The sequence below is a fragment of the Mesoplodon densirostris genome, chromosome 2, assembly GCF_025265405.1.
Source record: "Mesoplodon densirostris isolate mMesDen1 chromosome 2, mMesDen1 primary haplotype, whole genome shotgun sequence".
NCBI classification, from domain to species: domain Eukaryota; kingdom Metazoa; phylum Chordata; class Mammalia; order Artiodactyla; family Ziphiidae; genus Mesoplodon; species Mesoplodon densirostris.
This window is the reverse complement of record NC_082662.1, coordinates 76,774,656-76,802,651: the sequence shown is the minus strand read 5'-3', so window position 1 is coordinate 76,802,651 and position 27,996 is coordinate 76,774,656. Positions and strand designations below refer to the sequence as shown.

General features: G+C 37.1%; 1 protein-coding gene across 2 annotated transcripts in view; it reads left to right on the top strand.

Annotated features, from left to right (window-relative positions):
* The first annotated feature begins 7,089 nt into the window (after positions 1–7,089).
* SYDE2 (synapse defective Rho GTPase homolog 2) overlaps positions 7,090–27,996 on the top strand; it is a 37,343-nt gene continuing 16,436 nt past the window's right edge. Inside the window, exons 1-3 of one of the 2 annotated variants that reach the window (XM_060090028.1) lie at positions 7,090–8,248; positions 17,912–18,607; positions 23,820–24,922. In XM_060090028.1, the coding sequence (XP_059946011.1) occupies positions 7,537–8,248; positions 17,912–18,607; positions 23,820–24,922 (2,511 nt within the window). In that variant the 5' untranslated portion in view covers positions 7,090–7,536. The remainder of the gene's footprint in view (positions 8,249–17,911; positions 18,608–23,819; positions 24,923–27,996) is intronic. The other variant, XM_060090029.1, reaches the window with a different exon arrangement.

Genomic DNA, 27,996 nt, shown 5'->3' with positions numbered 1-27,996 from the left:
TAAATGCCGAAAATGCTTTTGTCTTTGTTTTCTTGGTGGTAGTGAGACGTTGAAGGGGTCAGAAAAGTCTTCTTGTTTATTTAATTTTGTAAGTCTAGATTTGGTAATTGATATTAATAATTACCAAATATTGATAATATTTCATATTGATAATTTGGTAATTGATACCAAGTCTATTACTTGGTAATTGATAGAGAAAAGTAAACTGTAAGTAAGAAGCCACTGGTATTTATTTGTTGAATATGTAGAAACTCTATTGAAAACCTAGGATTTGGTATGTGAAAGCATTTCTGACAGATTTTGCCCAGTGAAACAGCGGCCAAGCTGTTCTTATTTGCATCTCCAATCTTCTCTTAAAGGTTCCTTTAAAACATTTTCTTTCATTGAAATTTTCCATGAATATTAGTTGGTAGTATAAAGATAAAAGGGCAGGAAAATAGAGCTTCTTTTAAAAAAAATGAGATGTAATTTGCTTACCATAAAATTCACCATTTTAAAGTCTACAGTTCAGTGATTTCTAGTATATTTACAAGGTTGTGCAACCATCACCACAATCTAATTCTAGAATAGTCTCATCATTTTAAAAAGAAATCCCATGCCCTTTAGCAATCAATCTGCATCTTCCCCCAGTCCCCGGCAACTACTAATCCATTTTCTGTCTCTATGGATTTGCTTATTCTGAATAGTTCACATAAATGAAATCATAAAATATGTCACCTTTTGTGTCTGACCTCTTTCACTTAGCATAACCCGCCTCCCCAACCCTGCAAAGTGCAGATTGCAACATCTTAGTTCCTTCCCTGACCAGGGATTGAACCCCCCAGGGCTCACGGTAGTGAAAGCTCCGAGTCCTAAGCACTGGACCACCAGGGAACTGCCGAGCATGATGTTGGGTTTTTTTTGTTGTTATTGTTGTTGTTGTTTTTGCAGTACGTGGGTCTTTCATTGCTGTGGCCTCTTCCACTGCGGAGTGCAGGCTCACGGGCCTAGCCGCTCCGCGGCATGTGGGAACCTCCCAGACCGGGGCACGAACCCGCGTCTGCTGCATCGGCAGGCAGACTCTCAACCACTGCGCCACCAAGAAAACCCAAGCATGACGTTTTTAAGGTTCATCTATACCCTGCTAAACAGTAGCAATCTGATTTTACCTGGGAGGAAATGGAAACATATATTAACTTGCTCTTGGGTGTGAAAGTCACACATTCATTCAACAAATATGTGTATGGAGCACTAATCTACCAGGTGAGGTTACAGCATTTGGGGGTGTTCCTTCCTGGTGTCACATAAACAAATAAATGGACATCTTATGCAGTATTAAGTAGTAATAGGTACAATGGAGAGAAATAAAGCAAAATGAATAGATAGGGGTATTATTTTAGGTAAAGTGGTCAGGGAAGGGCTCTCTGAGGAGGTAACATTGGAGATGAGACCTGAATGGAAGCAGGGAGCAAGTCACACTGAAATCATTTCAGGCAGAGGGAACAACAAATGCAAAGGCTCTGAGGCAAGAGTGTGTTTGGGGTGTTGGAGGGCGAGGAGAGGAGGGAGGAGAGGAGAGAGGTCAGAAAGTTGGCCTCAGGCAGGTGCAGGGCAGCCCATCTACTATAAGGGAGTGAGGGAGGTGGAATATCAGGTAATGCCAGCTGGTAGATTTGGTGGTGGAGGAACGAGGAAGTTCTCTCCTGAATGTTTTCATTATCTCAGTGTAACAAAAAGAAAAGTGATAACTGAGAGTGAGGAGGGCGGTGGTGTCAAAATTAAGTTCAGAAAGGGAAGAGAATGAATGCACTGGGCTATTTAGTGGAGTTGTTCGGCAGCATCCAGGAACCACTTGAAGTCTGTGATGTTTTTCTCCAGTCACACGAAGCCATTCAAGTATCAATGCAAAGTATGTGGGAAAGTTCGTTTTAACCAGGGATGGGGTTTTGCCAAATGAGTAGGACAATGGGAAAGAGGGACAAAAGAGCTGAGGATGTAGGCAAGGGATTGATTATACGAAGACCATGCAATCTAAACTGGGAAAGCAAGAAGTGGAGTGATAGACTGGAGGGATAGTGGGATCAAAGTATTGTTGCAGGCAGTGCTATAAGGAGTGAGCTGGAAAATAGGAAGTGGTGTCTGAAGAGTGTGCAGTTATTGGTTATGACAAAGTCTAATATATGACTCTAGGACTGGGTGGCTGAAGTGGGTGAAGGATAAGATTATTAGAGAAGTTCAAGAAAACAATAGGCCAGGGTATTGGGTGGATCCTTTCTGTGAATGAGAAATCACCAAGAGTGATGACAAGAAAAATAGTGGAGATAAAGAAATAGTGAGGTAGATGTTAGCAGGAATGAAGGGGAAGTTGGTAGATGACTACAAAAGCAGAGGCAGCAGGTGGTATTTCAAAAGAGCTGTGGAATTTTAGAAGGAAGGGGAAATACTGACCTGGAATTGGCAAAGATGAGCAAAAGTTCACCATGATCAGTGGTTTTGGGGTATATGATTGATCAAATTAGGATTTGAACTAGTTCTATCTGATTTCAGATCATTTCCATTATACCACTCAGTTTGGAATTATAGTTCTTGGACCTAGATTTCAACATTCTCTTGCCATCCCTGCAGTATATATTATTTGGCTGCCCTCAAAGTTGTATTGCTTTAAAACAGTTGCCAGGATCTATTGGAAAAGCTGGATTCCAATTAAAATTTTGAAAGTTCATACAGTGCAATTGGTTAATATGTTGAAGAAACTGGATCCTCTGATCTGTAGCTTCCCATAGTCTGGATTTTGTGATCACATTCCCATGGTGCTATCTAACATGTTCCTCTCTTCTCTGTAATTCCCGGAAATTGGTAATCAGATCTTGAGGTTGATCAGCCTCAGGTTTCATTTTTGGTAAGAATACATCATAGTTGGGAGTTGTGTACTGGATCAGAGGCCGTGTAGTGTCAAGTTGTCTCTTTCTCCCTTTGTGATGTTAGTAGTCATTGGTAACTTTTGCCTAGGTCCATTAGTAGAGCCATTATTTCTTTAAGGTAAAATATGTTGATATTGTATCAAATCTTGTTATTAGAATGACAACTCTGCAAAAGAGCAAATTCCCTTCAACTATGGGTTATCCTGAGGCACAAGTCATTTAGGAGACAGGCTATACAAGTTCACTTTTCAATGGGCTTATCTGAGGGCTCCTGTGGTTTTAAGGATGCATATATTTTGTCTTTAAAGTATTTAATTGTAGCTTGTCCTACTTTTCAAATTAGATGACATTTACAGGATGCAGTTTCACATTGTGGCTTAATATTTACAGTTAAATGGGAATACATTATAGGATTTAGTTCTAACACCCTTGAAGAGGACTGCACAGAGAAGTATTCCAAATGTTCAACAAGCAGCTTTCCAATGTTCAGCTGCATTTCACAAAAGCTCATAAAATATTAAAATCTTTTCTGAAAGGTGACCAACTAAATAATTTATGAAAACAAAGATTCAAGTCAGTGCAAGTAGAAAATGTCTGTTCTCTTTTTCTATACAAGGAAATATCCCAGGGCTGTAGTGGTTTTGGAATCAGATAGATGGGGTCTGAATTCCCCTTCACTTATTATGGTGACCTTGAGCAAGTTACTCCGCATATCCCAAACATGTAATAAGAGAAGCTGAAATAGTGAATATTCTAAAACATTATATATTTCTAAATATTAGAAAATACATATGTACTTAGCAAAAGCCTCCTTTTTATTACTTTGGTTGGGGGTGTGGGATGAGGTAAAGAATATTACCAATTGCCAGACACTGTTAGTTATGAGAAAACTAACAGAAAAAATTGCTCTATCGAGGACATGCCTTCTTTGATTCCCAGGGCAGTGGTGATGTGGTCCGCTTTAGGCTGAAGCACTTTTTATTCAATTATTTATGGAACTGCATGGCAGACCATGTAGGTCTACACCAGAGGATCCCCATAAGGCAGTTTAGAGAGAGAGAACTGGGCAAATGCAAAGTTAAACTTGCCTTTGGTTCCACTAAGAACCAAGAATGGAAGACTGAGTAGCAGTGAGAAGTGCACCCTACACTGCCTAGAAAATAACCATAAGATACCTAGATATTTCCCTTCTACTGCTGTTAGACTTAGCCCTCTGCCTCAATCTGCCCTGCCTTTCCTGCCTTTTCCTAGATTGAGTCAGTATGACCCCATCTCTAGTTTACCTCCCTGCTTACTAGAGCCCTGTTATCCCATAGTTATTTTATCTTTTGTGATAGTGCCGACACATAGTTGTTAATTCATGGGGCATCAGAATGATTTCCAAGTCAGTGAGAAGCAAGTACAAACACTGGAAAATATACCCCTACCTCCTAGTTTTCATAGGAATCTGTTGATTAGAAACATATGAAAATTGAGGTAACTGCGGGAATAGGGTAGAAATTGTTAAAACACAGAAAGGATTTTACACCATATAGCTTATGTTCATATCTTGTCACTGTCTTAATTATATGTATATGTAAGTTTTGAGGGCACTGTCTTCTTAGAATTACATTTTTATAAACTTTTTATTGAAGTGTTATGCACAAAGTGGGATTTGCATTTCTAAAGTCATTAAATAGTGTCACATAGCTATGACTGCCTTCATTGCTGTTGTGACCCAAAATACTTCCTAAAAATTGGGAATTTATGTGATAGAACATTCTCAACTTTAAAGCAACTTTAAGTTCAGTTGTGCCGTACAGCATCAGACTTAGTTCTGAGTAATTCCTAGAACATTGCATAATATTTTATACTGGCCAATATGTTTTATAGCTCCTGAACTCAACAAGATGACAAGTTGAATTAAGGATGAAGTTCAACCAAGACTTTCCACCTTACATTTTTCTATTCATTTTAACACAGATATGCAACTTATGGTATTCTTAACAACTGTGTTAACTACAAGGAATAAAAAGATTTTGCAACCAAGAGTTGGAATGGAAACAATTTCTGAGATAGAGATCAAATTGTGTTTATAGACACCATTGGCAGCTTTATCATCAGCCATTTCCTGTGGGAATATTTCACTGGGACATAATTTTATGCCTTGACTATTCATTAAATAGCTTTGGTTCCATAGAATAAAAATAGTGTAGGACTATAAATAGTAATGTATGCAAATTGTAGTGTAACATTTCACTGTATTTTCCTAGATGAGAATTAAGATTATTTAACAAAGTATGTTCTTACACATCACTGAAAGAATTTTAAAACAACACTAATAGAGTATGGTCTAGTGGAGAGTCAGGCAATAGACTGGAAATTAAAGTCATTTGCTTCCTTCAAATTAAAGTTGACATTAGTTTTAAAATATTTATTCATCATGTACAGTGTAAAGATGTTATACTCTATGAAGAATATAAAAGTCAAATATAAGTAGTCTCTGCCCTCAAGGAGTTTATGAATTTTCTTGTACAGGAGATAGGGTGCACCTTGTAAAAAACAAAAAAATAATAAACATACTTTGAGTGGGTATGAATAAAGTACTACTGGAGTTTGGAGGAAGAGAGATCATGTCCATGTGGAAGATCAGAGACGACTTCATGAAGAAGGCAGCTGAATGGAATCTTAAAGGATGGGTAAGATTTCTGCAAATAGAGATGCAGGTAAAATTATTCCAGGACGCAGAGACTAGGTACTAATAAAGGAAGTATAGGTCAGAGCACATTTAGAGGCTGGAGCCTTTGACTGATAGGGGGAAAAAAAAAAAAAGGAACTTACATAGATATATATCGTTGAAAACAGGGTCAGTTAAATTCACTTATGTAAGCATTTGTTTACTCAACAAATATTTCTTGAGTACTTACTAGGTGCAAGTACTATGCTAGGAGTTAGTAGTACACTTATGAGGTACTCAGACAAAGGCCCCTTCTAATACGTAAGCGCTAAAAAGTTTAACTCTGAAATCAGATTGATTCTTATCAACCACAAACAGGTCCACTGCTCTATGGCAACACAAGATATTTTACAAATGTTACACAGAACATGGAATTTAATGCTTTTGAGAGAGAGCTGGTATTTCCAAATAACATTGTTTCTCAATTTCAACCCAATTGTTTTTCAACCCAGTTTTAATTAAAACAAAGTGTTAGGTGATGGGGAAGGCTATATTTGCGCCTCCGTTTTACAAGTTTTGGTTTATGCCACAATTAATTTTGTGTTAGCATGCATTAACAGGAAGGAAGGAAGGGAGGGAGGGAGGAAGGAAGAAAAAAATATACTTTAAAAAGAGACACCAGTGGTGATTTTTTGGACAAAAGGATTCTTCCTAATTGAAAAGGAATCTCTGCAAATTTCCTTTAAATAGGCAGCTCCCTGTACAAATTAAAATGATTCGGAACGTTTCTAGAACACACTGCACTAAGTGAGATACACCTGTACTCATACCTTATCCGTCAAAACAATCTTTGTTTTCTCTCAAGCTAGGACTTGCACTATAGGACACGCCTCGTGCAGTGGTGGCAATGCGGAGGGTGGTGAAGGTGACTGAGTGGCAGCCAGGAGGGCACTTTCCCTTTCTCCGTCTCCCCAACCAGAACTTTGCAGCCTCCAGCGCAGATTCACCTTCCCGCTCCTTCTTTTTCCCGCCTCGACTCTTACTGCAACCCCCCACCCCCCCTCGGTGCGCTCTCTCTGCATCCCTCGGTCTTCCTTAGCTCTCACTCACCTCCCTTCCCCGCCCTCCGCCTTGCCTCGCCCGGCGCCCGCAGAGCGGCTGCCGGCAGCCCGCGCGCCCCTTTGCGGCCCGGGGCTCCGGGGCATGCGCTCTGCGGCGCCGCCGCCCTCCCCAACCCGTCCCGCGGCAGAGTTATGCCAAGAATGTGAGGAGCCCGCGAGGGCCAGTGTCGGTCATGGGGAGCCGCCGCCGCCGCCGCCGCCGCCGCCGCCGCGAGCGCGGCTTTCTCCCGAGCGGGGCTCCGAGCTCTCCCCGCACCACGGGCGAGCCTGGCTGCTGAGGCGGAGGGGGATGACGGACCCCTTGAGGAGGACGCTGTCCAGGCTCCGGGGGAGGCGGGGTCCTCGCGCCGGCGGGGGGCCTGGGCGCCGGGCGGCCGCAGCAGCCACCGTGGCGGCCTCTTCGGCTGCCGAGGGAGATGCCGGGGGTGCTCCGGGCGGGCCCGTACGGGAGCGCGCCGGCGGAGCCCGGCGGAGCCTGGAGAGACCGCCGCCGTCGCCTCAGGCGTGGTGTCCTGAGGCGCGGGTCCCGGGAGGGCGGCCGCAGAGGTCGGGGGCGCTCGGGCCTCGGCCGCGCGGCGGGAAGGAGGCCGCACCCTCGGGCCGCGGGCTCACTCGCGCCTGTCTGCACGCTCCGCCGGGCTCCGAGGGCAGCGGAGAGGACGAGGAGGACGACGCCGACTACTACGAGAACCTGCCCAGCGGCTCCCAGCCCGCGCCGGAGCCTGAGGGGGCGGAGGCGGAGCGGTGGCCCCCGCCTCCCCCGGCCGCTGGCTCCTCCCCAGGGGCGGAGGGCGGCCGTCTGGAGACAGGCAGGCTGCAGACCCAGTTGCGAGAGGCCTATTATCTGCTGATCCAGGCCATGCACGACCTGCCCCCTGACTTGGGCAGGCGGCAGGGCGACCGGGGCAGGGCGGATCGCGGCTGCCCTGCGGGAGCCCGGGCTCCGGGCCAGCCGCCTTCCCCCTGCGGCGCGGCGGCCCGCCGAACCTGCCCCCGAGACTGCGAGCGGGGAGGCGGCGGCTGCCCTTGGCAGCAGGTGTCCCCGCCCCGGTCGCCTCCGAGGGAGTCGGGGGGAGGCCGCCCGCGGACTCCTCGGATGCGGCTGTCCTGCAGCAGAAGCCTCGACAGCCTCCGCGTGGGTGCCAAGCCGCTTCCCTTACGGCGGTGGCGGAGCGACAGCTGGATCAGGTGCGGCGCGCGCGGGGAACCGGACGAGCCCCCGCCACGTGGAGGCGGGATGGACGGCTGGAGCGGAGGCAGCTCCCGGGCCGCGGCGCCTTCCAGCCTCCGGCCTCCCAGCTCCGAGGACCCCCGCCGCTCCTCGGGAAGCCGCGGCAAAGAAGACGGCCAGGAGGGGCTCCCCTTCCTCAAACCGCCCACGGTGACAGTCAAGAAGCTGCAGAAGTGGATGTACAAAGGACGCCTGCTGTCCCTGGGAATGAAGGGTCGCGCTCGTAGGACACCCCCCGAAGTCACCCGAGCGCAGGCAACGTCTCCAAATCTGGGCGCTTTGAAAATGCGGGAAAGCCAAGTCGTCTCGGTGCCGCCAGACCAAAGAATTACGCTGACAGGTAGGATACCTTGCAATCAAAATGTGTTTACCGACCGGGCTTCTGTCTTAAGAGCGAAGAAGAAGGTATGGTTTTGCAGACAGGTACGTGCCGGTGCCAAAGTGAGGGTCACGTCAGTGGCAGCCTAATGCCATTTCCAGGTTACCTAGTATAATGCCTTATCTCGGGTTTGTTTGTTTATTTGTTTGTTTATTTTTTTAAGACAGTGGCATGAGGAGCTTGGGTTTTTTGTTTTTTCTTCTCCAAGAACCAGTGTACCTAGTTCTAAGCGCAACAGTGAGTAAAGGTTAAGTTCACCACACTTTGCTTTTCAGTCGGTTTAAGAGTTGGGCGGCGCTGCCTTGACTTTTATTCTTTGTAGCTCTGGGCTAATCTGTAGACTTTTGTGGAGTTTGTGAATTTGAATTTGATCCAAGTTAGACTTTATGGGCTTCATAAACTGTCGTTTTACTCATTACACCTCCCGGTCAGAAGCATTTGTGTACACAGACAGATACACACAATCAAAACCCCAAACCAAACCAAACCGAAAAAACTATCATAGTAATACTTCTTTTTAGTCAGGTAGGATTTCACGTTTCTTCTCTTCACCTTTCCCTCCCCTCCCCCTCCCCCCTAAAAACATAGCAATGTAGGTAATCTTATTATTGTGGAAAATGAAGGGCACTTGGATTTTAATCAGAAGAAAAGTATGTCTTATGTACTTTTTAAGAAAGTGTAGGCATTTAAAGGAATTTGTAAAAAGTATATTTGTCTTAATAATAGGATTTTACTCCCTATTTTGTATGTGTGTGATTTTTAGTTTTCACTGAAGGTTTAAGTTATCCATTCTAGAAATCTCTTACGTTGTAAATAGTAAAAGAATTCTCTTGTGAAAGAAGTACCTTTAAACTGAGCCAAAAACAACATGATCTTTCGGACTACACTTTTAAAGACTTTTAGTGAACATAATGACTTACATATCAGTAATACTTTAAAAAATATTAAATGCTGAAATGTAAAAGTATTCACAGTACTTGGCAGTTTGTCTGTTAAGAATTACAAATCCTACAGGACTAGGTTTGTACACATTAACTTTTTTAACCAATAAACACAAAACGGGGAGAAACAAAGTTCACAAAACTTTTTATTACACAATGAGGACAAATCAAATAATTCACTTCAAGTGTATACAATACGAGAAGTTTTTTTGAATCTATAAATCTCTAACCCACACCTGTCAATTTCCCTCAAATTTATTCCATTCCACCTGAATAAAAAGATAGTAGAATGTAAATTTTTGTGAAGAGAGGTGTACTTTATGCTAAGTTCATATTAAAATATGCATTTCCAGTAGTAAAGTATTTGTAATCATTTATTACATTTTAGTGCTATTATGTCTTTACCTCCTCTGATTTTAGTTCAGTTAACTCTTTTTAAGACAGTTAATTTTTAGCCATAACAAAAATCTGTATAAAACTTAAGTAAAATATGTATGACCCTTTTGTTGCAAAGGTTAGACATTACTACCTGATGGCTTTTAACACCCTCAGTTGTTGTGTAAACATTGAAGTGTTTTAAAAGTAATAATAACTGTAGTAACTCTTAGGAATGAATTCATTGATTTTTTCATTGAGAAACTAATTAAATGACACCAATTTTAAAAGAAATTAAATGACACATTAGAATTATTATGTGATGGTATTTTAGATATTTTTACAAGAAATCTAAACAAAAGCTTAGATAATCTCTGGTTTTAAAAACTTTCTCAGATGTTATTTCCTTTCAAATCATCAGTTCATCTTTTAGGAAAGATAAAAATAATTTGTTCAATGTTTATATATCTAGTATAGATTTGAAGAGTTAATTTTTTAAAAAACTTTTTTATGAAGGTTAGTTGAACTTATTAAAACCATTCTGAATACTTTATGGGGTTTTCATATAATCTTTATTACTTCCCTCCCCTCCCCCCTCCATGGAGGTATGACAGCTGTTATTGCACAACAACAGCAAAAGCAAAGAAGGGGTTAAGTAGTTTGCCCAAGGTCACTTAAACTAGTATTTGGTTTATGTATACTAGTATATAGATTCACACTATTATGTGGATTCAAACTCAGGTCTTTATGACTCCAAAACCCCTATTTATATAAGGTCAAAGGGACTCTAAATGTCTTTAGAGGTTTGATCCAATTAATTCTATTAAATTGCTTGGACTGAGGAGATGGATGGAATTTCAACAAGGTTTAGAGGGGTAAGTAACTTCCTCAAAGTTGCAAAGAAGATGGGGGAATCCTAGAATAGGTTTAAAGTCTTTCTTTTAGTCAATTGCTTTATCTATCTTAAACCTTTACCTTTAAATGTTTAGTTCAAATTGGTTACTTGGATTCTACTTTTAATCATGTTTTCTAAAAAATTAACTGGGCAGTCCCAATGAAGCAGTACATTCTTGGTTGTATAAAGATGTTAAATAGCTCAGAAGGGGACTTCCCTGGTGGCGCAGTGGTTAAGAATCTGCCTGCCAGTGCTGGGGACACAGATTCCAGCCCTGGTCCAGGAAGACCTCACATGCTGTGGAGCAACTAATCCTGTGCGCCACAACTACTGAGCCTGCGCTCTAGAGCCCGCGAGCCACCACTACTGAGCCTGCCTACCACAATTACTGAAGCCCACACACCTAGAGACCCGTGCTCCGCAACAAGAGAAGCCACTGCAGTGAGAAGACCGTGCACCGCAACGAAGAGTAGCCCCCCACTCGCCACAACTAGAGAAAGCCCGCGCCAAAAATGAAGACCCAATGCAGCCAAAAATAAATATAAATAAATAAATAAATGTATTAAAAAATAGCTTAGAAGGTCTATATCACATCTTTCTGTACAATATTATTTGTGGCGATGTTTTCTTTCAAAATAAAGTTATAATTAGAATTTATAACACAGAATAACTATATAAGGAGATAGAAATACCTAATCTACTTAGGTGTTTTGGAAATTTTTGAAGCCATATGACAAATGGAAGCCAAAATGTTTTGATTTCTGGCTCCTAGTAAGAACCACTAAAACTTTTGATAGTATAATACTGCCAATGATTTGATGCAGTTGGGAATGTAGTGCTCACAGATTGACCAATTTGTTACTAATTGAGATGACTATTTAAGAAATCTAAAGTCATTACACATAGTAAATATTGTAAAGTTTCTTCAAGCCTTAACGTTACAAAGGAATTTTAATCTATTTGCTGACTATACTTCATTATAAGTCTTTATAAATAAGTTTTAATTAGCATATAGTACTCAGAAATAAATCGGAAAGCACTGGGTTGAGCTATTTTGGCCTTTTACTGCTTTAAAAAATAATTAGCCTACTTTACTCTTCTTGCTCCGTGATCTGTGAAAGAAAAAAAATTTGGGCATGTAATATTCTGTTCAAAATCTTTAGACAGTTCTTTAAAAGTAGTATTAAATAGCTGGTGTGATCTTGTGCATTATATCTTAAAGTGAAGTTGACACTGTTAATGCAGATTCCTATCTATTCCCTTCTCAAGTATTTGTAGCTTCAATTTCTTAACTTTATGAGCTACATTATTTTTATGAATTTTTCCAACAAATTCTTTTATGCATTAGCCCTTTCAAGACTAGTAACTATAGGCAAATACTTTTTGACTGTCTTCTAGCTCTAAATTCTTCTGTTAGAAATTCTGCCATCGTGGCCCCAGGAGCAAGTGAGTCCATTTTTTTGTTTTTGTTTTTTGTTTTGGGAAGAGTGCCATAAAACATTGGAGTTGCTGGTGGCAGGAAAACATTGAATTACAGATTCAGCAGAAAATAGTGTTGTGTTGATTTTTGAAAGTCCTACATTTCTAAGTGGTGTTTATGTTTTGAGAATCCTAAGGCTGTTTTCCAGACCTTTGCCACTCAACGTGTGGTTCGCAGTTATAGAGCAGAACTTTTCAAACTTAATGTGTATATGAATTCTCTGAAAGTCTTGTTAAAATGAAGATTTAATATGTATGGGGGTGGGACCTTGAGATTCTGCATTTTAACGAACTCGCAGTGTAGATGCTGCTGTTTGGTACACACTTTGAGTAGTAGACTCTAGAATTCTCAGTATCTCATTCACCTATCTTGATACATTTTAAAAAGTTTTGAAAAAGCATTCTACTTTATTCTGATACTTGATACTTAAACTAACCCCTATTAGAGCAAAGCACTTGAGCTCTTTCTGCTTCAGTTTTATGTGTATGAATTTATACTTACTACTTATATATGACAAGTTTAAGCAGATCCCTCCATGTTAGTCTCACCTTGCACCAACGAAAGCGAGATTTTAGAATCTGCAAGAGAGAATGCCATACAGTGTAATGGCTAATAGAATAGAGATTCTGGGTTTCTGATCAAATCTACCACTTACCAGCCTTATGACCTTGGACAAGTTACTCAGCTCTGCATAGCCTCAGTCCTCAGGTTGCTGTGATGATGAAAAAAGATAATCCATTTGGTACCATGCCTGGCGCTTAGCTGTTATCAAGAGAAAGGCAAGCAGGCTTTGTGAAAATATATTAGGATCCTGGATAGAGAGTGAAGTGATCTGAAGTTGAGAAGGACTGCTTTAGGGAGCATTGGGAATTGAACTAGAGGACACCACTTTAGGAGCACTTATTTATTCTACTCATCTTTTCTTCTGTGCTTCTTTTCTCTTGTTCCTCCTCATTACTTTCAGGGAACTGAAAAGAGTCTCAAAGTTTCCTTCTCTACTTTCCTGTCCCCAAAGCTAGCACACAGCTTTTTCTTAAGAGTTTTTATTGCTAGTCACAAGGGAGGAAAAATAAAAGATAGAAAAATACCTTTTTTCTTTTCATTGTACCCCTCTCCTCATTTAGATTTATCTGGGAAAGATAAAGACATACATATAAACACACTCATATGTAAACCTAAGGCTTAAGTTTATTCTAGTAATTTCATTTGGGCTGCCAAGCTTGACTCTATAAGCAGGGCTGCTTTTATTTATTTAAGCTCAAATACATTTTTCATAAGAATGCTTTTATTTAGGATTTTTAAAAGAGAAGTAGGCTAAAACAACAGTTTGTTTTTGCAGTAGAATGTTTTAAATGATGAAAAGATGTTGTAGATACTGTACATTTTCAATGAGGGCTGCAGTACATAATTTCCCAGAAAGTTTGCTGTTGATTTTGATCTGGGGCACTAGTTAAATGTTTAGTAATAGTAAATCATCTAGATTTATTATGAAATACGTAATAGTTGAGAACACAAAATTGGCTTGAGTAGTTCACCACTATGTAAATATTTTTCTGAGTGAAAAACTTTTAATTGCCACTTCCGCATTCTCTTACAGATTTTCAAGGAAAATGACTTTAATTAGAGTCTGATAGTTATACCATAACATGTATAGTTGCAAGAGAATAAAGACTTTTTTTGCCTTGCAACTTTGCACACTTATTTTTATATCTTTTTTTACTTGTCTTTTTTCAACATATAAATCTATAAATGTCAAAAAAATATATATATACACACACACACACATATATATAAAATTTGAAGCTAAAGGTAACTTTTACATTTATGCCAGTAAGGTTTAACATTAATTTTAGCATAAATGGGGACTGAAGGGAAGATGGTAAATAGCTTTCCATTTCTGTGTAACTTATATTCATATGCATCCATTTAATTAACTGAGATAAAAATGAAATGCTTTAAGTTATATATAAATAATTGCCCAGGTAAAATTTTCTGCCTTGAATAATGTGTCACTTATATTCAGTTTTAATAACAGAATAAATTTGGCTTTTATCAGAATGCATAATAATGTACCTCTTTATCTCTAAATTTAAACTTCAGCATTATGTGTTTTTAAATATTCAACAATAACAAGCAGACTGTTTCATCTCAAGTTTATGTAGTTTGTAGTTTCATGAAAAATAGTTGTATTGTGTCTCACAATGTAATTATTCCTTTTAATATTACATATTCATTACATATCAATAGATGTATCAATTGGTTTAAATATGGGATACTGGTAGCTTTATTTTTCTCATTGTAGTTCCTTGGAATATAGTACAAGTAGAAGCATGTTTATTTCATTTACAATGTACATCAAAAAACTCTGAAAAGACTCAAAATAATGTGTCTATATAAAATTTTGGATGTTTTGAGAGACATCTGAGAAAAAATAGATATGGCTCATATCCATTGTGAGTTGTATAATTTTGTAGTTTTTTGCTTTAAATTTATAATTATGTCAAAACTACATGTAATATCCTGTGAAGGTCTGAAATGCTATTAAATAGTATAGGATTTGACCTTAAGTGTGAAATAGATCTTAGATTTTAGTGTACTCAGCAAAAGGTTGTGGTCACTAGAAACTCTGAAGTTCCAAGCGATTCCTGAGTATGTGTTGACTTTCAGTTCTTAATTTTTTTTTAAAATTGAAGTATAGTTGATTTACAATGTTGTGTTAGTTTCAGGTGTACAGCAAAGTAATTCAGATATAAATATATATATATACACACACACTCTTTTTCAGATTCTTTTCCATTATAGGTTATTACAAGATGTTGAATATAGTTATACAGTAGGTACTTTTTTTAAAAGAAATGTCTATAATCAGTTTACTTTTTTTGTTATTGTAGAAGTATAGTTGATTTACAATGTTGTTATGTTTCAGGTATACAGCACAGAGATTCAGTTATAAATATATATATATATATATATATATATATATATATATATATATTCTTTTTTCAGATTCTTTTCCCTTATAGGTTATTACAAAATATTAAGTATAGTTCCCTGTGTTATACCATAGGTCCTTGTTTGTCTATTTTATACATAGTCATGGATGTCTGTTAATTGAAAACTCCTAATTTATCCCCCCCCTTTCCCCTTTGGTAATCTTAAGTTTGTTTTCTATGTCTATGAGTCTGTTTCTGTTGTGGAAATAAGTTCATTTGTATCTTTTTTTAGATTCCACATAAAAGTGATACCGTATGATATTTGTCTTTGTCAGACTTACTTCACTTAGTATGATAATCTAGTCTATAGTCCATCTATGTTGCTGCAAATTGCATTATTTCATTCTTTTTTATGGCTAAGTAATATTCCATTGTATACACACACACACACACACACACACACACACACACACACCACATCTTCTTTATCCATTCATCTGTCGATGGACACTTAGGTTGCTTCCATATCTTGGCTATTGTAAATAGTGCTGCTATGAACATTGGGGTGCAGGTGTCTTTTTGAATTAGAGTTTTTGCCTTTCCTGGATACATGTCCAGGACAGTTCTTAATTTTAAGTGTAAAGAAGACAGAACCATAGAAAGACTCTTGAATCTTCAGGTTTCATTAGTTAAATTAAATCAAATCAATTCAAGATATTTATTGACTATCTGTTACATGTTTGCATGTTAAATCCTGGAGAGTGGAGGTGGGTATCCTTTAGCTAGTAACCCAGATGTACTCCTACAAACTTTGGAGTCAGAAGAGTTTGTTTTGAGTGCTGCCTCTTCCATTTACCAACAGGTGATCTCAGGCAAGTTACTTGACTTTTCTGAGTAGTTTTCAAAGTATTTCAAACATTATCTTACTTAATCCCAGGAGCCACCCTATAAAGTTAACTTGGTGGATATTATCATAAGGCTCAAGAGGGACACCTACTTTCCTACTTTTAGTGGGTAGCATGGTGTAGGGGAGACAGGTGAGAGCAAGGATTTTAAGGTTAGACAGGCTTAAATTTGAATTCTATGGCTAGCACCTTGGCCATATTCCACATATGTTTGAGGCTCATGGAAATAATCCTACCTGTCTCAGAACTGTTGTGGAGGTTAAAGGAGGTTAAGGGCTTTCTTACTGCTTTATCTCTTGTTCCTGCCACATAATAGGCACCCAATAAATATTTCTTGAGTAAATAAATATCTGGCACAGTAGACATTCATGAGAGATTCCTTCCCTTCTGATTCTTAGTCTATTCCTCTATTCCTGCCTCTGGAACTACTGAACTTGAAACCCAGTTTGTGTTTAAGGTTTTGTTTTGTTTTTAAATTAATCTGCTTGATTAGGTATTTAGGGTTATAAAAAGGACAAATTTACATTTTTAAATGATTTTTTTTCAGTAGAAGGGAGATTCCTGAAAACCTTTAGTATGCATGAGCCTAATTTTTTGGTTGTTATTAAGCTTCTCAGAGTTTAATGTGTTTTTATCACTCTCTGTTACTGGACTATTATATTTTACTTGCTGTAATACTAAAATAAATCAACCAAGTACACACTCAAAGTAGCATAGACCATAATTTACAAACCTGACATGATCTTAAAATTAGAAATGTGGTTTTGTTTTAATTATCTATGTGTATTGAGTTAGTTTATGATATATATTTATTTAGCTTATTAACTGTCATTGAAGCCAGCTTTATGTAACTCTTTGGAAGTGCAAAAAAATTTTCCCGTTTATATGGAATTAATGTTACATACACATTTTTAGAGTCTTATCACATTATATTAATACATACACATATCTAAGTATTTGACACCCTCCATTGGGCTATGAATTCCTTAAGAGCAGGGGCTATTTTGTTCATTCTTGTATTCTTGCTGCTTAAGTTTGTGCCTGTCAGTAACATAGCTGTGTTGTGCTTATTGTGAGACAGGATACCTGGTCCTAATCAAGGGCCTCCTTAGGGACTTTTATTTTTATTTTTGCCTTAGATATTTAGAACTTAAACTGCATAAGTTGCTACTGCACTATATGGTTAGGAAACAGATGTTATTTTGAAATTTTAATAATCAGTAAGACATTCAGTAATAAGTAAGACACAATTGTTTTGAAAGATTTATTCAAAGTTAATCTTTGTATGAAAATGTAGTAGTCTTACTTGTGTTTTCCAAAGTCCTTGTAGCAGTGAGTTTAAAATTACTCAAATATTAATTAAAGGCATACTGTGTATAAAGCATTCTCTACAAGCTTTTTATAAAGCATGTTTTGCTTAGGGTAAAGCTTTTTTAGCCCTATGATATTTATAAAGGCAGTCTCAGAGTTTGTTTATCCTTTTTCTTAGAATTTTTATGATATCTATACTAGTAGTCTGATATCTAAATAATAGAAATCATGTTTAGGTGGAAAATCCAAAATTTTTCTTGTTCAATTTTTGTCTCTAATGTGATTAATATTACTTTTCTTTCTTTTTATCTTTTTTAAAATAGTATATATATATATATATATTTTTTAAATAAATTTATTCATTTTTATTTTTGGATGCTTTGGGTTTTCGTTGCTGCACGCAGGTTTCTCTAGTTGCGGTGAGGGGGACTACTCTTCGTTGTGGTGTAGGAGCTTCTCATTGTCATGGCTTCTCTTGTTACAGAGCACGGGCTCTAGGCGCGTGGACTTCAATAGATGTGGCACGCGGGCTCAGTAGTTGTGGCCTGCGGGCTCTAGAGTGCAGGCTCAGTAGTTGTGGTGCACGGGCTTAGTTGCTCCGTGGCATGTGAGATCTTCCCGGACCAGGGCTCGAACCTGCGTCCCCTGCATTGACAGGTGGATTCTTAACCACTGCACCACCAGGGAAGCCCCTAAAAATAGTATTTTAATAACTGGTCTTAAGTGACATGCCTTTCTTGGTATGCGAGGCATTATATTCTGCCTTCTTTTTTCTTTGAAACAGACTTATTTGAAAATGTCTATGAATCTTCAGTGAAGAGAAGAGAACTTGAAGATCTGAAGGATAATATTGGCTTCAGGGGTCATAAGCCACTTAATAGCATCACTGTGTCAAAGAAACGCAATTGGCTATATCAGAGTACTCTGAGATCTTTTAATTTGGAAGATGAAAATAAGAAATGCCAAGATATGAGTCATTTATCCATCTCACCCGTTTCTCTACCTAAACTGCAGCTGTCACGACCTTTCCTCAAATCATCTGAAGAATATTGTACGTATATGGTGTGTACTGCTACAAATTCTTCATTATCAAGAGACTGTTCATTAGACTTTAATGAGGAAAATGATGCAGATGATGAAGGAGAAATATGGTACAACCCCATTCCTGAGGATGATGACTTTGGTATATCAAATGCCTTGAGTTTTGGGGAGGCAGACTCTGCTGTTCTGAAGTTTCCTGATGTTGGTTTGAGAGTATTATCTGGTAGTGACCTAATGAAAGAAGAGCAGCACACTGAAGACTTGCTGTGCTCTTCTGAACACACAGGCGATGTTCAGACCACACGGTCAAATGAAATAAATCCTATAGATTCCATCTATTCCACAGAGTTTGTGCAGCAGTACAAGCAAAGGCATGGACACAAGGCACAAGAAGGTATAATAGTAGAGGAGAGTCCCATGTTGAAATCTCCTTTTGCAGGTAAATATGATCATATATCTGCCTTTTCTTCTTCCATTTTTCAATTCTTTGGCAGTATCTAAAACTAAATATAGATGTCTATTGTAGCTATGTACTTTTCCTTACAAAGTGAGTGTATTTTCATGAAAATAAAGAAAACTGAAAAAGGTTTATAAACATTTTTATATACATGGTGGTTTAATTATTACTATTACAGACTTGGTTTTGTAAGGGGTGAAGGAGCTGGGGTAGTCTTACACCAACTTTTAGTGTGTATGGTGTGGTTTTAGTATGTCTATCCTTTGAGGCATAAAAGAATTAGTTTTTCTATTAGTTGAAAGAATGGAGTCACAGGGACTGGAAGAGATATATTCTTCATGTGTGTCTTGTTTTGCTTCATTCATTTATTTATTCATTCATTCATTCACTCCTGGTCTGGCCACAAATGAAAAATTGTATATTCGGTATACTAGCAGTCATTAGTTTTCACTTTTGTGCTTACATTTCCTCAGAAACAAAGGAAAGGAAGAAGAGAAAAAGAAAGGCGAGGTAGAAGTAAAGATCTTGCAAATAGGTGCTACAATAGATATGGAACCCAGAAAGGAAATAACTGAAGTTTGATATGTATTAGGTTGAACCATATGAAACTGCCAATATTTAACAGTTTTTGGTCTGAAAAAAAAACCAGAAACAAAAACCTGGCATTTCATATAGTTCAACCTAATAGTGTTATTTTTCCTTGATTGCCTTGATTTCTGATGTGCTTCTTTTTAAATTTAGTCCCAGACGCACTACCTAGGAAAACACTACCTAAGCACTTTTAGTTGCAATTATTAAATGTTGAATAGAAAGCAGTTCTATATAATATTGAGTCATTTTAATTTATAAAATTTCAAATGATACAGAGTAGTCGAAGATGTGGGGTATAGCAGATGCTGTTAGTACTTGTCCATATCCCTTGGGTTTTCTTATTTAAATGGAGACGACCTACTTCCAAAAATGAGTATCTGCATCCCTACTTGAGGACTCCTTCCGAAGTGTTAGGGAGTCTCCTGCAGGACATCCTGGGAGTGCCCCTCAACTAGTGACTGACAGGAGTTGGTATAGGCCTACCCCAGCTCCCTCCACACTTGGGTGGGATAATTCTATATTGTTTCCCAGAGTCTTCTCATGAAGTTAAGCTCCAGGTGCCCATAGTGGTAGCAGGCTTGATAATTCACCTTGAATATTCTCCTGAATTTTCTCACGAATTTTCTCACTTTCTTGCTGATCTTTTTGTACTTTACAAGTAATCTACTTGCATTTCGATCCTTTTCTCAGGGGTATGAGGAGAAGGAGTAAATGTTATATTGATAAGAAAAAAAGTGAGTTAAAAAAGAGTGTGAACTGTATGATGTCAATTTTGAAAGAAACAATGAAAAGCTGTCCTGGAACTGTTAATGCTTGACCCACCCTTACCCACCCTGTATTGGGATTAAAATTGTGTGTGTGCATTTCTAATTGTAGACTGATTTTCCAGAGCGAATGTGTGTTTCTTTTGTAATATGGATGGGAAGAGGAATAAATAGTCTATAAAATAATAGTTTGGAGCAGAGGTTGTGATCAGGATGGAGTGATGAGGAAGGCTTGCAGGAGTAGGGCAGACAGATAGTGATGGGTCTGGAATGGTGCAGAAAAGGCAAGAGGGCATAAGTATAAGAGCAACATTAGAGAGCCAGTGTCTGTAAAGTGATACACACTTTAAGTACTGTCTTTAAACTTTATTATTTTATGTTTGTGGCAAATTGTGAATCTGTAAAGACTGACAGACGTTACCAAAAAAACCAAAAACCACCCAAATTTGAAAGTACAGTAGGGCTGCCAATTATGTCTCCTTTCTTACTGTTATTCATCTCTTAAGTATATTATTACAACAAGCACGTTCCTAAGTTGACCAAAGGAAGTATTTGGACAGTTCGTTTATATGTTATCTTTTTGCTTTAGTTTGATCAGAAAGGTCATTTGGTATGTTTTCTTTAGCAACATTGGCAGAAATCTGTTGAGAAATAGGCAAAGAGAATGGTTGAATTTCAAAATTATTTTTTGATTAAGAAATAGGAAAGTTTAAGTATTTTTAATATGAATGACAATTTTATGATCATCCTAACACAATTGTGACTTGTTTTTTGCCTGTTAACTTCTGGTTGTATATGTATCTTTTACCTAGCTGCTGACATAGTGGACTATTTTTGGTTTTTGCTAATTTCACTTGTTATCTATATTTTGTATTGTTACATGTAGATTAATCTTATGATTGTTTCCCTACTTTTAAAGTATTTAATTGAGTTGATGTGCCCTAATCTGTTTGACTGGTTCCTTAATGGTGGGTGTTAATAGACTCTTTCCACTACTGTTGCAGTGATCTTTATCATGATCTATTTTGCTTCATTAGGATTGATTACTAGTATCTTTACTTGGTCTTTTTAGCTGGTAACTATTATAGGTAATTTCTATATTGTATTTCCTGAAAGGTTTACCAATTTATAGGCAATTAACAATTGGTTAATTCATTTATTCAATAAACACTGAGTTTCTGCTATGTGCCAGTTACTGTTCTAGATGCTGAAGGAGTGTGCAAGTTTCAAATGATTCTAGCCTGGTTCATAAATTTATATTTAAAGATTTTCATTTTATGTTTTCCCCTTACAAGCTATAGCTAATCTGAGATTTGGTTAGTATAATTTTGGTTTAATTTTAAGTGATTGTTCATATTTCAGCTCTTGGATTTTATAAAAACAAAGCATTAAAAAAAAATAAATTCAGGGCCTCCCTGGTGGCGCAGTGGTTAAGAGTCCGCCTGCCGATGCAGGGGATACGGGTTCGTGCCCCGGTCTGGGAGGATCCCATATGCCGCGGAGCGGCTGGGCCCGTGAGCCATGGCCACTGGGCCTGCGCATCCGGAGCCTGTGCTCCGCAACGGGAGAGGCCACAACAGTGAGAGGCCCGCATACTGCAAAAAGAAAAAAAAAAAAAATAAATAAATTCAGTCTTGTCTGCAGTAGAAATTGCAAACAAATACAGTATTTCATTTTAATAATTAGGTAAGGACTTCAGTAGGAAATATTTAATGCATAATATGTTAAAAAGTCAGTATGTTAGATTAACTCTTTATTGATTTAATAAAACCTAGAGCAATTTCATATACTGGGTAGTTTTTTAGGCCATGACAAAATAGATTGTAGACTACAGTAGGACTCTGACGACTATAGAATGTTTTAGATCAGGAAACCAGTAGAATTGTACTACAATTTACAGTACAAGGGAACGCTTTGTCTAGTTTATCAAACACTCCATTTCTTATTAGTTGCTTACCAGAAAAGCCCAGCAGGCATACTTAAAATAGTCCTTTCTCTACAAAGAAACTACTTTGTCAATAGGACACATTGAAGGGTGGAGGGAGAATACTATATTAATACTTTAAAGAAAGGTCATTTAATCTACTGATTTTTGAAATGAATAAACACTTTTTTCTCACTTTAATTGTCAAATGTAGTATTACATAGAGTAACCTCTGATATTAGGGTCATTAAGGATCTTTATATGGAATAATTAAAGTATGAACAGTTAATTTAAATTTTAAATAATTGGGATAATACCAACAGAGTTTTAGAAGTTATTTTCACTTTGTTCTATTAATTTGAAAACTTGCTAGGAACAGGTTCAGATTTTTAAATGAAATTGATTAGTCTTTACATTCTTTTTTGGGGGGGGAATTGAAAGTTTAAGGTTAAATGGAATACTATAACTTCTTAATAATAGTTGAGAAAAGGTATCTGAAAATCAGTTTGATGTATATGTATGGACAGAAAATTGTTTAAAAGGATGGAGTGACTGAAAGCGTAGTATTTTAGAGCATAGATTCTGAAAGCCTGTGTTTAGGTTTGAGTCCTGATTCTTCCACTTACCAGCTTTGTGATCTTAGACAAATTAGCTCATGCATGAGGTTCCTTACCTGGAGAATGGGGTGGTAATGGTATCTTAACTCTTAAGGTTATTATGAGAGTTAAATGAGGGTCTGCTCATACTAATTATTAAATTAATTTTTCACACTTTGTCTAGCTCAGTAAATGTTTGCTGGTATTATTTTTAATAATAATTAAATATTAATAATTTAATAATAACAATAGAAACTACTTTTAATATTATTTTCACCACAATAATTACCATGGTTAATCTCCTGGTAGTGCGGTTTTACAGTGGTTAATCTCTTGGCAATGTGGGCTATTATTTACTTTATTTGTACTTTTTTGAATTTTTAAAAAACGTTTTATTGTAAACCTGAATAATTTTGACATTTAGGAAAAAATAAAACTATTTTTGTGTGGAGAAGAATTCGAAAGAATTTTAACACTTTACTTTTTATGAAAATTGAAAATTATAAGAAAACATATTTTATCTCTGTACTGTCATTTAATATATTAAAATTGCAAAGAAACGCCCTAATTTTGCTTTTGAAGTTCTATGGAATTATTGCATACAGATAATATAAGAAAGAAAATGTCTATACAGTTTTAAAAATTATTCAGTTAGGTTTATGATATTCATTATTCAGTTATTCTTGATTAACTAGAGTTCATTCTATATAATCTTTGGTGATATATTCTAATAGAATTTTAGAGCCAACTAAGTTGGCTCTTAGTTGTCAAAATTTTACACTTGTTTGGTTTTTAACTTTTTTTTTTAACCAGGAATGCTATGTGATGAAATTTAGTTTTTAGAGAATTGTAAATATAGAGGAATCATTCTTATATTAGGTAGAATTTATAAATAAACATATTAAAATAGGAAACATGTTGAAATTAATGTTTTAATATGTTAAAATGAACATATTAAAATAGGAAGCTTTCCTAGTTTTCTCTGATATCCACTGTTTACAGTTATAAACACATGCTCACTGAAGTATACTGCAGTGGGAAAGATTTAAAAGGAACCTATATTACCTTTCCTCCAAAGAGTCAAAATAGAAGGGCAGATGGAGAGGGAGATATTTCCACCGTAAGCCATTTGTAGATCTTGATATTCTGCTTGAACATGGTAATGGAGATTCATCTAAACTTTTGACTAAATCTCACCCTTAAGATGAGACAGGGAAGAATTTCTGTCCATGTGAGAGCTTGTTAAGTTGGTGTTTTATAAAGTAAAAATAAAAGTAGGAATCAAAACATTTCACCTTATAATGTCTTTTATTTTCAAGGTCCTGGGATAGTAGCTGCTACAAATAAGCCTGATTTGGGAGTTACAGGACCATCTTCTCCAAGCCCTAGCCCTGTGAAAAGAGGCAGTTCAATTCATTGGTCTTTCCCAGATAAAATAAAATCTCCACGAACTGTGAGGAAACTTTCCATGAGAATGAAAAGGTTGCCAGAATTTAGCCGGAAACTGAGTGTTAAAGGAACCTTGAATTATGGAAACAGTCCGGATAATACTCCTTCCTTGTCTAAATGTAACTGTCATGAAATTCATCATGCTGTTATTCTACCTTCTGGGAGCACAACCACAGCTGCTAAGAGGAATGTTATAAGCCGGTACCATCTTGATACTAGTGTGTCTTCTCAGCACAGCTACCAGAAGAAAACCTCTGTGAGTTCTAAGTATTCCTGCAAAAGTGGTTACCTCAGTGATGGAGATTCTCCTGAACTTATAGCTAAATCTAGCAAACATGGATGTGAAAACAAATTTGCAAAAGGAAAAGAAATAATTCCAAATAGTTGCAGCAAGAATGAAATAGACATTGATGCTTTTAGACATTATAGCTTTTCTGATCAACCTAAGTGTTCTCAGTACATATCTGGGCTCATGAGTGTGCATTTCTATGGTGCTGAGGATTTAAAACCACCTCGGATAGATTCAAAAGATGTCTTTTGTGCAATTCAGGTAGATTCAGTAAACAAAGCCAGAACAGCTTTGCTCACATGTCGGACAACGTTTTTAGACATGGATCACACTTTCAACATAGAAATTGAAAATGCACAGCATTTGAAATTAGTAGTATTCAGTTGGGAACCCACTCCAAGAAAAAATCGAGTGTGTTGTCATGGAACTGTTGTTCTTCCCACCTTATTCAGAGTGACAAAGACACATCAGTTGGCTGTCAAACTTGAACCTAGAGGTCTTATTTATGTGAAAGTGACTCTTTTGGAACAGTGGGAGAATTCACTTCATGGACTAGATATAAATCGAGAACCAGTAATATTTGGTGTTGATATTCGAAAAGTTGTGGAGAAAGAAAATATAGGCTTGATGGTACCACTCCTGATTCAGAAATGTATTATGGAAATTGAAAAGAGAGGCTGTCAGGTATTATTTTACTGTGTTTCTCTACTGCCCCCTTATCTATCTATTTGAGTAATAATTAAATTTATTTATAGTAAGTCTTGGGGGAAGAAGTTCAAGGTAAGTTAAAAAAAATCCAATTTAGACTTTTTCTCATTCCGATTCTTTATTTTTATTCCATTACTGTTTAGGATGTAATTTATGCCTTAACCTATGTTGTCGGTGATTGAAAGCATGCTAGATGGTTCCATAATTTATGTTGTGATGCTGAGCTGCATGGTCTTATACCTAGAGATGAAGATTGCTTTACAATGGCATTCCTAGGAAAAACCAGAGCTGATAACATAGGCTAAGCCTAATTCATTTAAGGAATGTTTCTGAATGTTTTGACATTCTTTTGGTAGAGAGTTCAACAGTGAATATTATAACCCTGTTTCACTCCTAAAATTAACTCCCTGCCCTTATTCCCTGTTCTCCCTCAGTTCCACTCTTTGGAAAGCATAAGCTTATCCATGTCTTACCTTTGGGATAGCATGGAGGATAAGGAGAGGTCCTACTAATAAAAGCACATCTCATTCTCTTTTCCTTTTAAAGAAGGTAAAAGCAGTTCATTAGAACAAACAAAAAACCTGGTGTTATTTGTAACAAGATATGTAAATGTTAACTAGTTAGTAGACCTTATCTTTATTTTCATTTATACATGTAGACTATGACAATGAGAAACAGTGTATCACTGAGGATATTAATCTGAGGTATAAGTAATTATTTATACTAATTTTTTGCAATACAAAATAAGCCTAAGCATCATTATGTTCTGAAGTATTTTGCTTTAGTGCTATCAGAATTTATAACATTCATTAAAAAATATCGAGGATAAATACCACAAAATCTGAAATATGATTTCTTTATAAGAATGTAGAAGCAAGCTTAAAATAATCTACCTTGAATTTAACATGGAAATGATAGAAATTGCATAAGTTAGTGGAGTTTTGTATAAAGGTACAAGAGACTTGGATTCTGGTTTCTCATCCATTATTGGCTGTGTGATGTTGGGCAAGTCACTTAATCTCTGTGGGTCTTTTTTGCTTATATTAAATAAAAATAGATGCAGTAGCTTCCTGAAGCCGAGAGGTAGGACATTTGAATTTTTGAAACCTCTTTTCAGATATGTGATTCTATCAAGTCAAGTTTACGTTGTCTGGGTAGAAGTGAGGCCTTCAGTTTCCAATCCAACTTTTGGTCCAGTTACTTTTTTCTTAAGGTCCTCTGTTTTTCCTGTATTTTTTTTTTTCCATGCAGCATGTAGGGAGGCCAGAGATTAGGCAGACTTTAAAGCTAATTATTTAAACAGAAACTTTTACAATTGTATATTAAAATAAGTAACTCAAATAGCACTGTACTTTTACAGTCTATTTTCTGAAAATATTTTATAAAAAGCAAGTATATAAGACTGTAATAACTGATTTTAAATACCAAGAAAATATTTTTAGCAATGCTTTTTATTTCTATACTTAAAGTTTAGAAAGATTTATTTTAATAAAGAATTATTTCCTGTGAAAAAAAAGTAAAAAAATTTTACAGTTGTATGTTCGGAGCTGTACTTTTTCAACACCTTTTCTTGTTTTGTCTCTTTTGCTTCTCCCTGTTGCACCCCAACACATGCACAGAAAGAGGCTGATTGTGCCTGCAGTTTACAGAGCAGCATACTGCTTAAATTTTGTTTACCTCTCTAGTCAGTAATTATTCTTGTTTTTTTACAATGAACATCAGGTTTTGATAGTCAAACAAAAAATGGTTTGTGATATCTTCGAAATACTTTGAAGGCTACTACCACCTGTCTCCTGCTTCCAATGGGAAAAATTAGTAGAGAAATCATCTTCATGGTCCATCCGGTTCAGATTCTGTCCTCAATAGAGGCATCAAGCATGTACTTTTGTGTTTGATTCAAGAAATCAGCCTCTGAAGGTAGGGATATATTCTAAAATATCCCTTCCTGACATATCTATTTTAGCTCTTCCTTCTTTTATTCACCTTTAAAACTATATTTGTAATTGCAGCTTTGGGGATAACATGTTCCATTAATTTATTACTTGCTATTGAAGTATTGCTTTCTTTAATTTGTTCTAGGTTCATCTCTTTCTCAAGTTTAAGAGGATACATCCTTATGAAATTTTGTGACACTTAAGTGTGCTTACACCAGAAGGGCTGTACTCAAGTTAGTTTCTTCTCATGTGGTAGCATTTCCTTTGATCCTGTTTAATATTTTAGTTTCATTGTCTGGATCATCTACCGTTCTACTTTTCTTTCTTGTGATGATGTGAATGTACCATGAATGTGGATAAGAACAGGAAATTTGAATTTTCTTTCCAGTACCTTCCTCGATTTCCCATATCATGTTGATTCTTTTGAATGCAGCAGCACCTTGAATTACCTTCTCTTAGAAATAGTTGTAGGTTCTTTACTATCTTTCAATTAATACTTAATGCTTGTCATTGCAAGTATTTTGGATAACATTTCCAAGTATCCATTACTGACGCTTTCCTATATTAACACCCACTTTCTGTAGTGTATTCTATCAGTTATTTAAAAACTCAGAAGAGGTTGTCATAAGTTAACCAAGAAATTTCATTTGCATTCTTCCTCTAGGTCATTTTTAGCATTTTAAAGTGATTCCTAGTTCAAATCCTTGGGGATTGCACTGTGTGTTTTCACTTTATTTCTGTCTTGAAATAATTTCTTTATCTGTAACTTCTTTCAATTCAAGGTGATTAAACTTCCTAAATAGTCTTTGATGTGGAAGTATAGGTGACAACCGCTTTCCTCAATTTTCTTGAAGGTTTATCCTTTTAAAAAACTCCAATTGCTTAATTAGGCATGTTTTCTCTTTAAGATACCTTGTTGATTTCCTCTTAGTGAATTTATACTGAACTAACAGGTTTAAAAAACAAATCTTCTTAATGTAGGTTGGGGGAGAGTGAGGGTGTCTTTGCATCTTATATACATTTTGAACTAGAAGTTTTATTTTACCTTTAATATATTATTTTAATTGAATTTCCTTCATTGCTTTATAATCAATTAATTTGATAAGTTAAAAAATC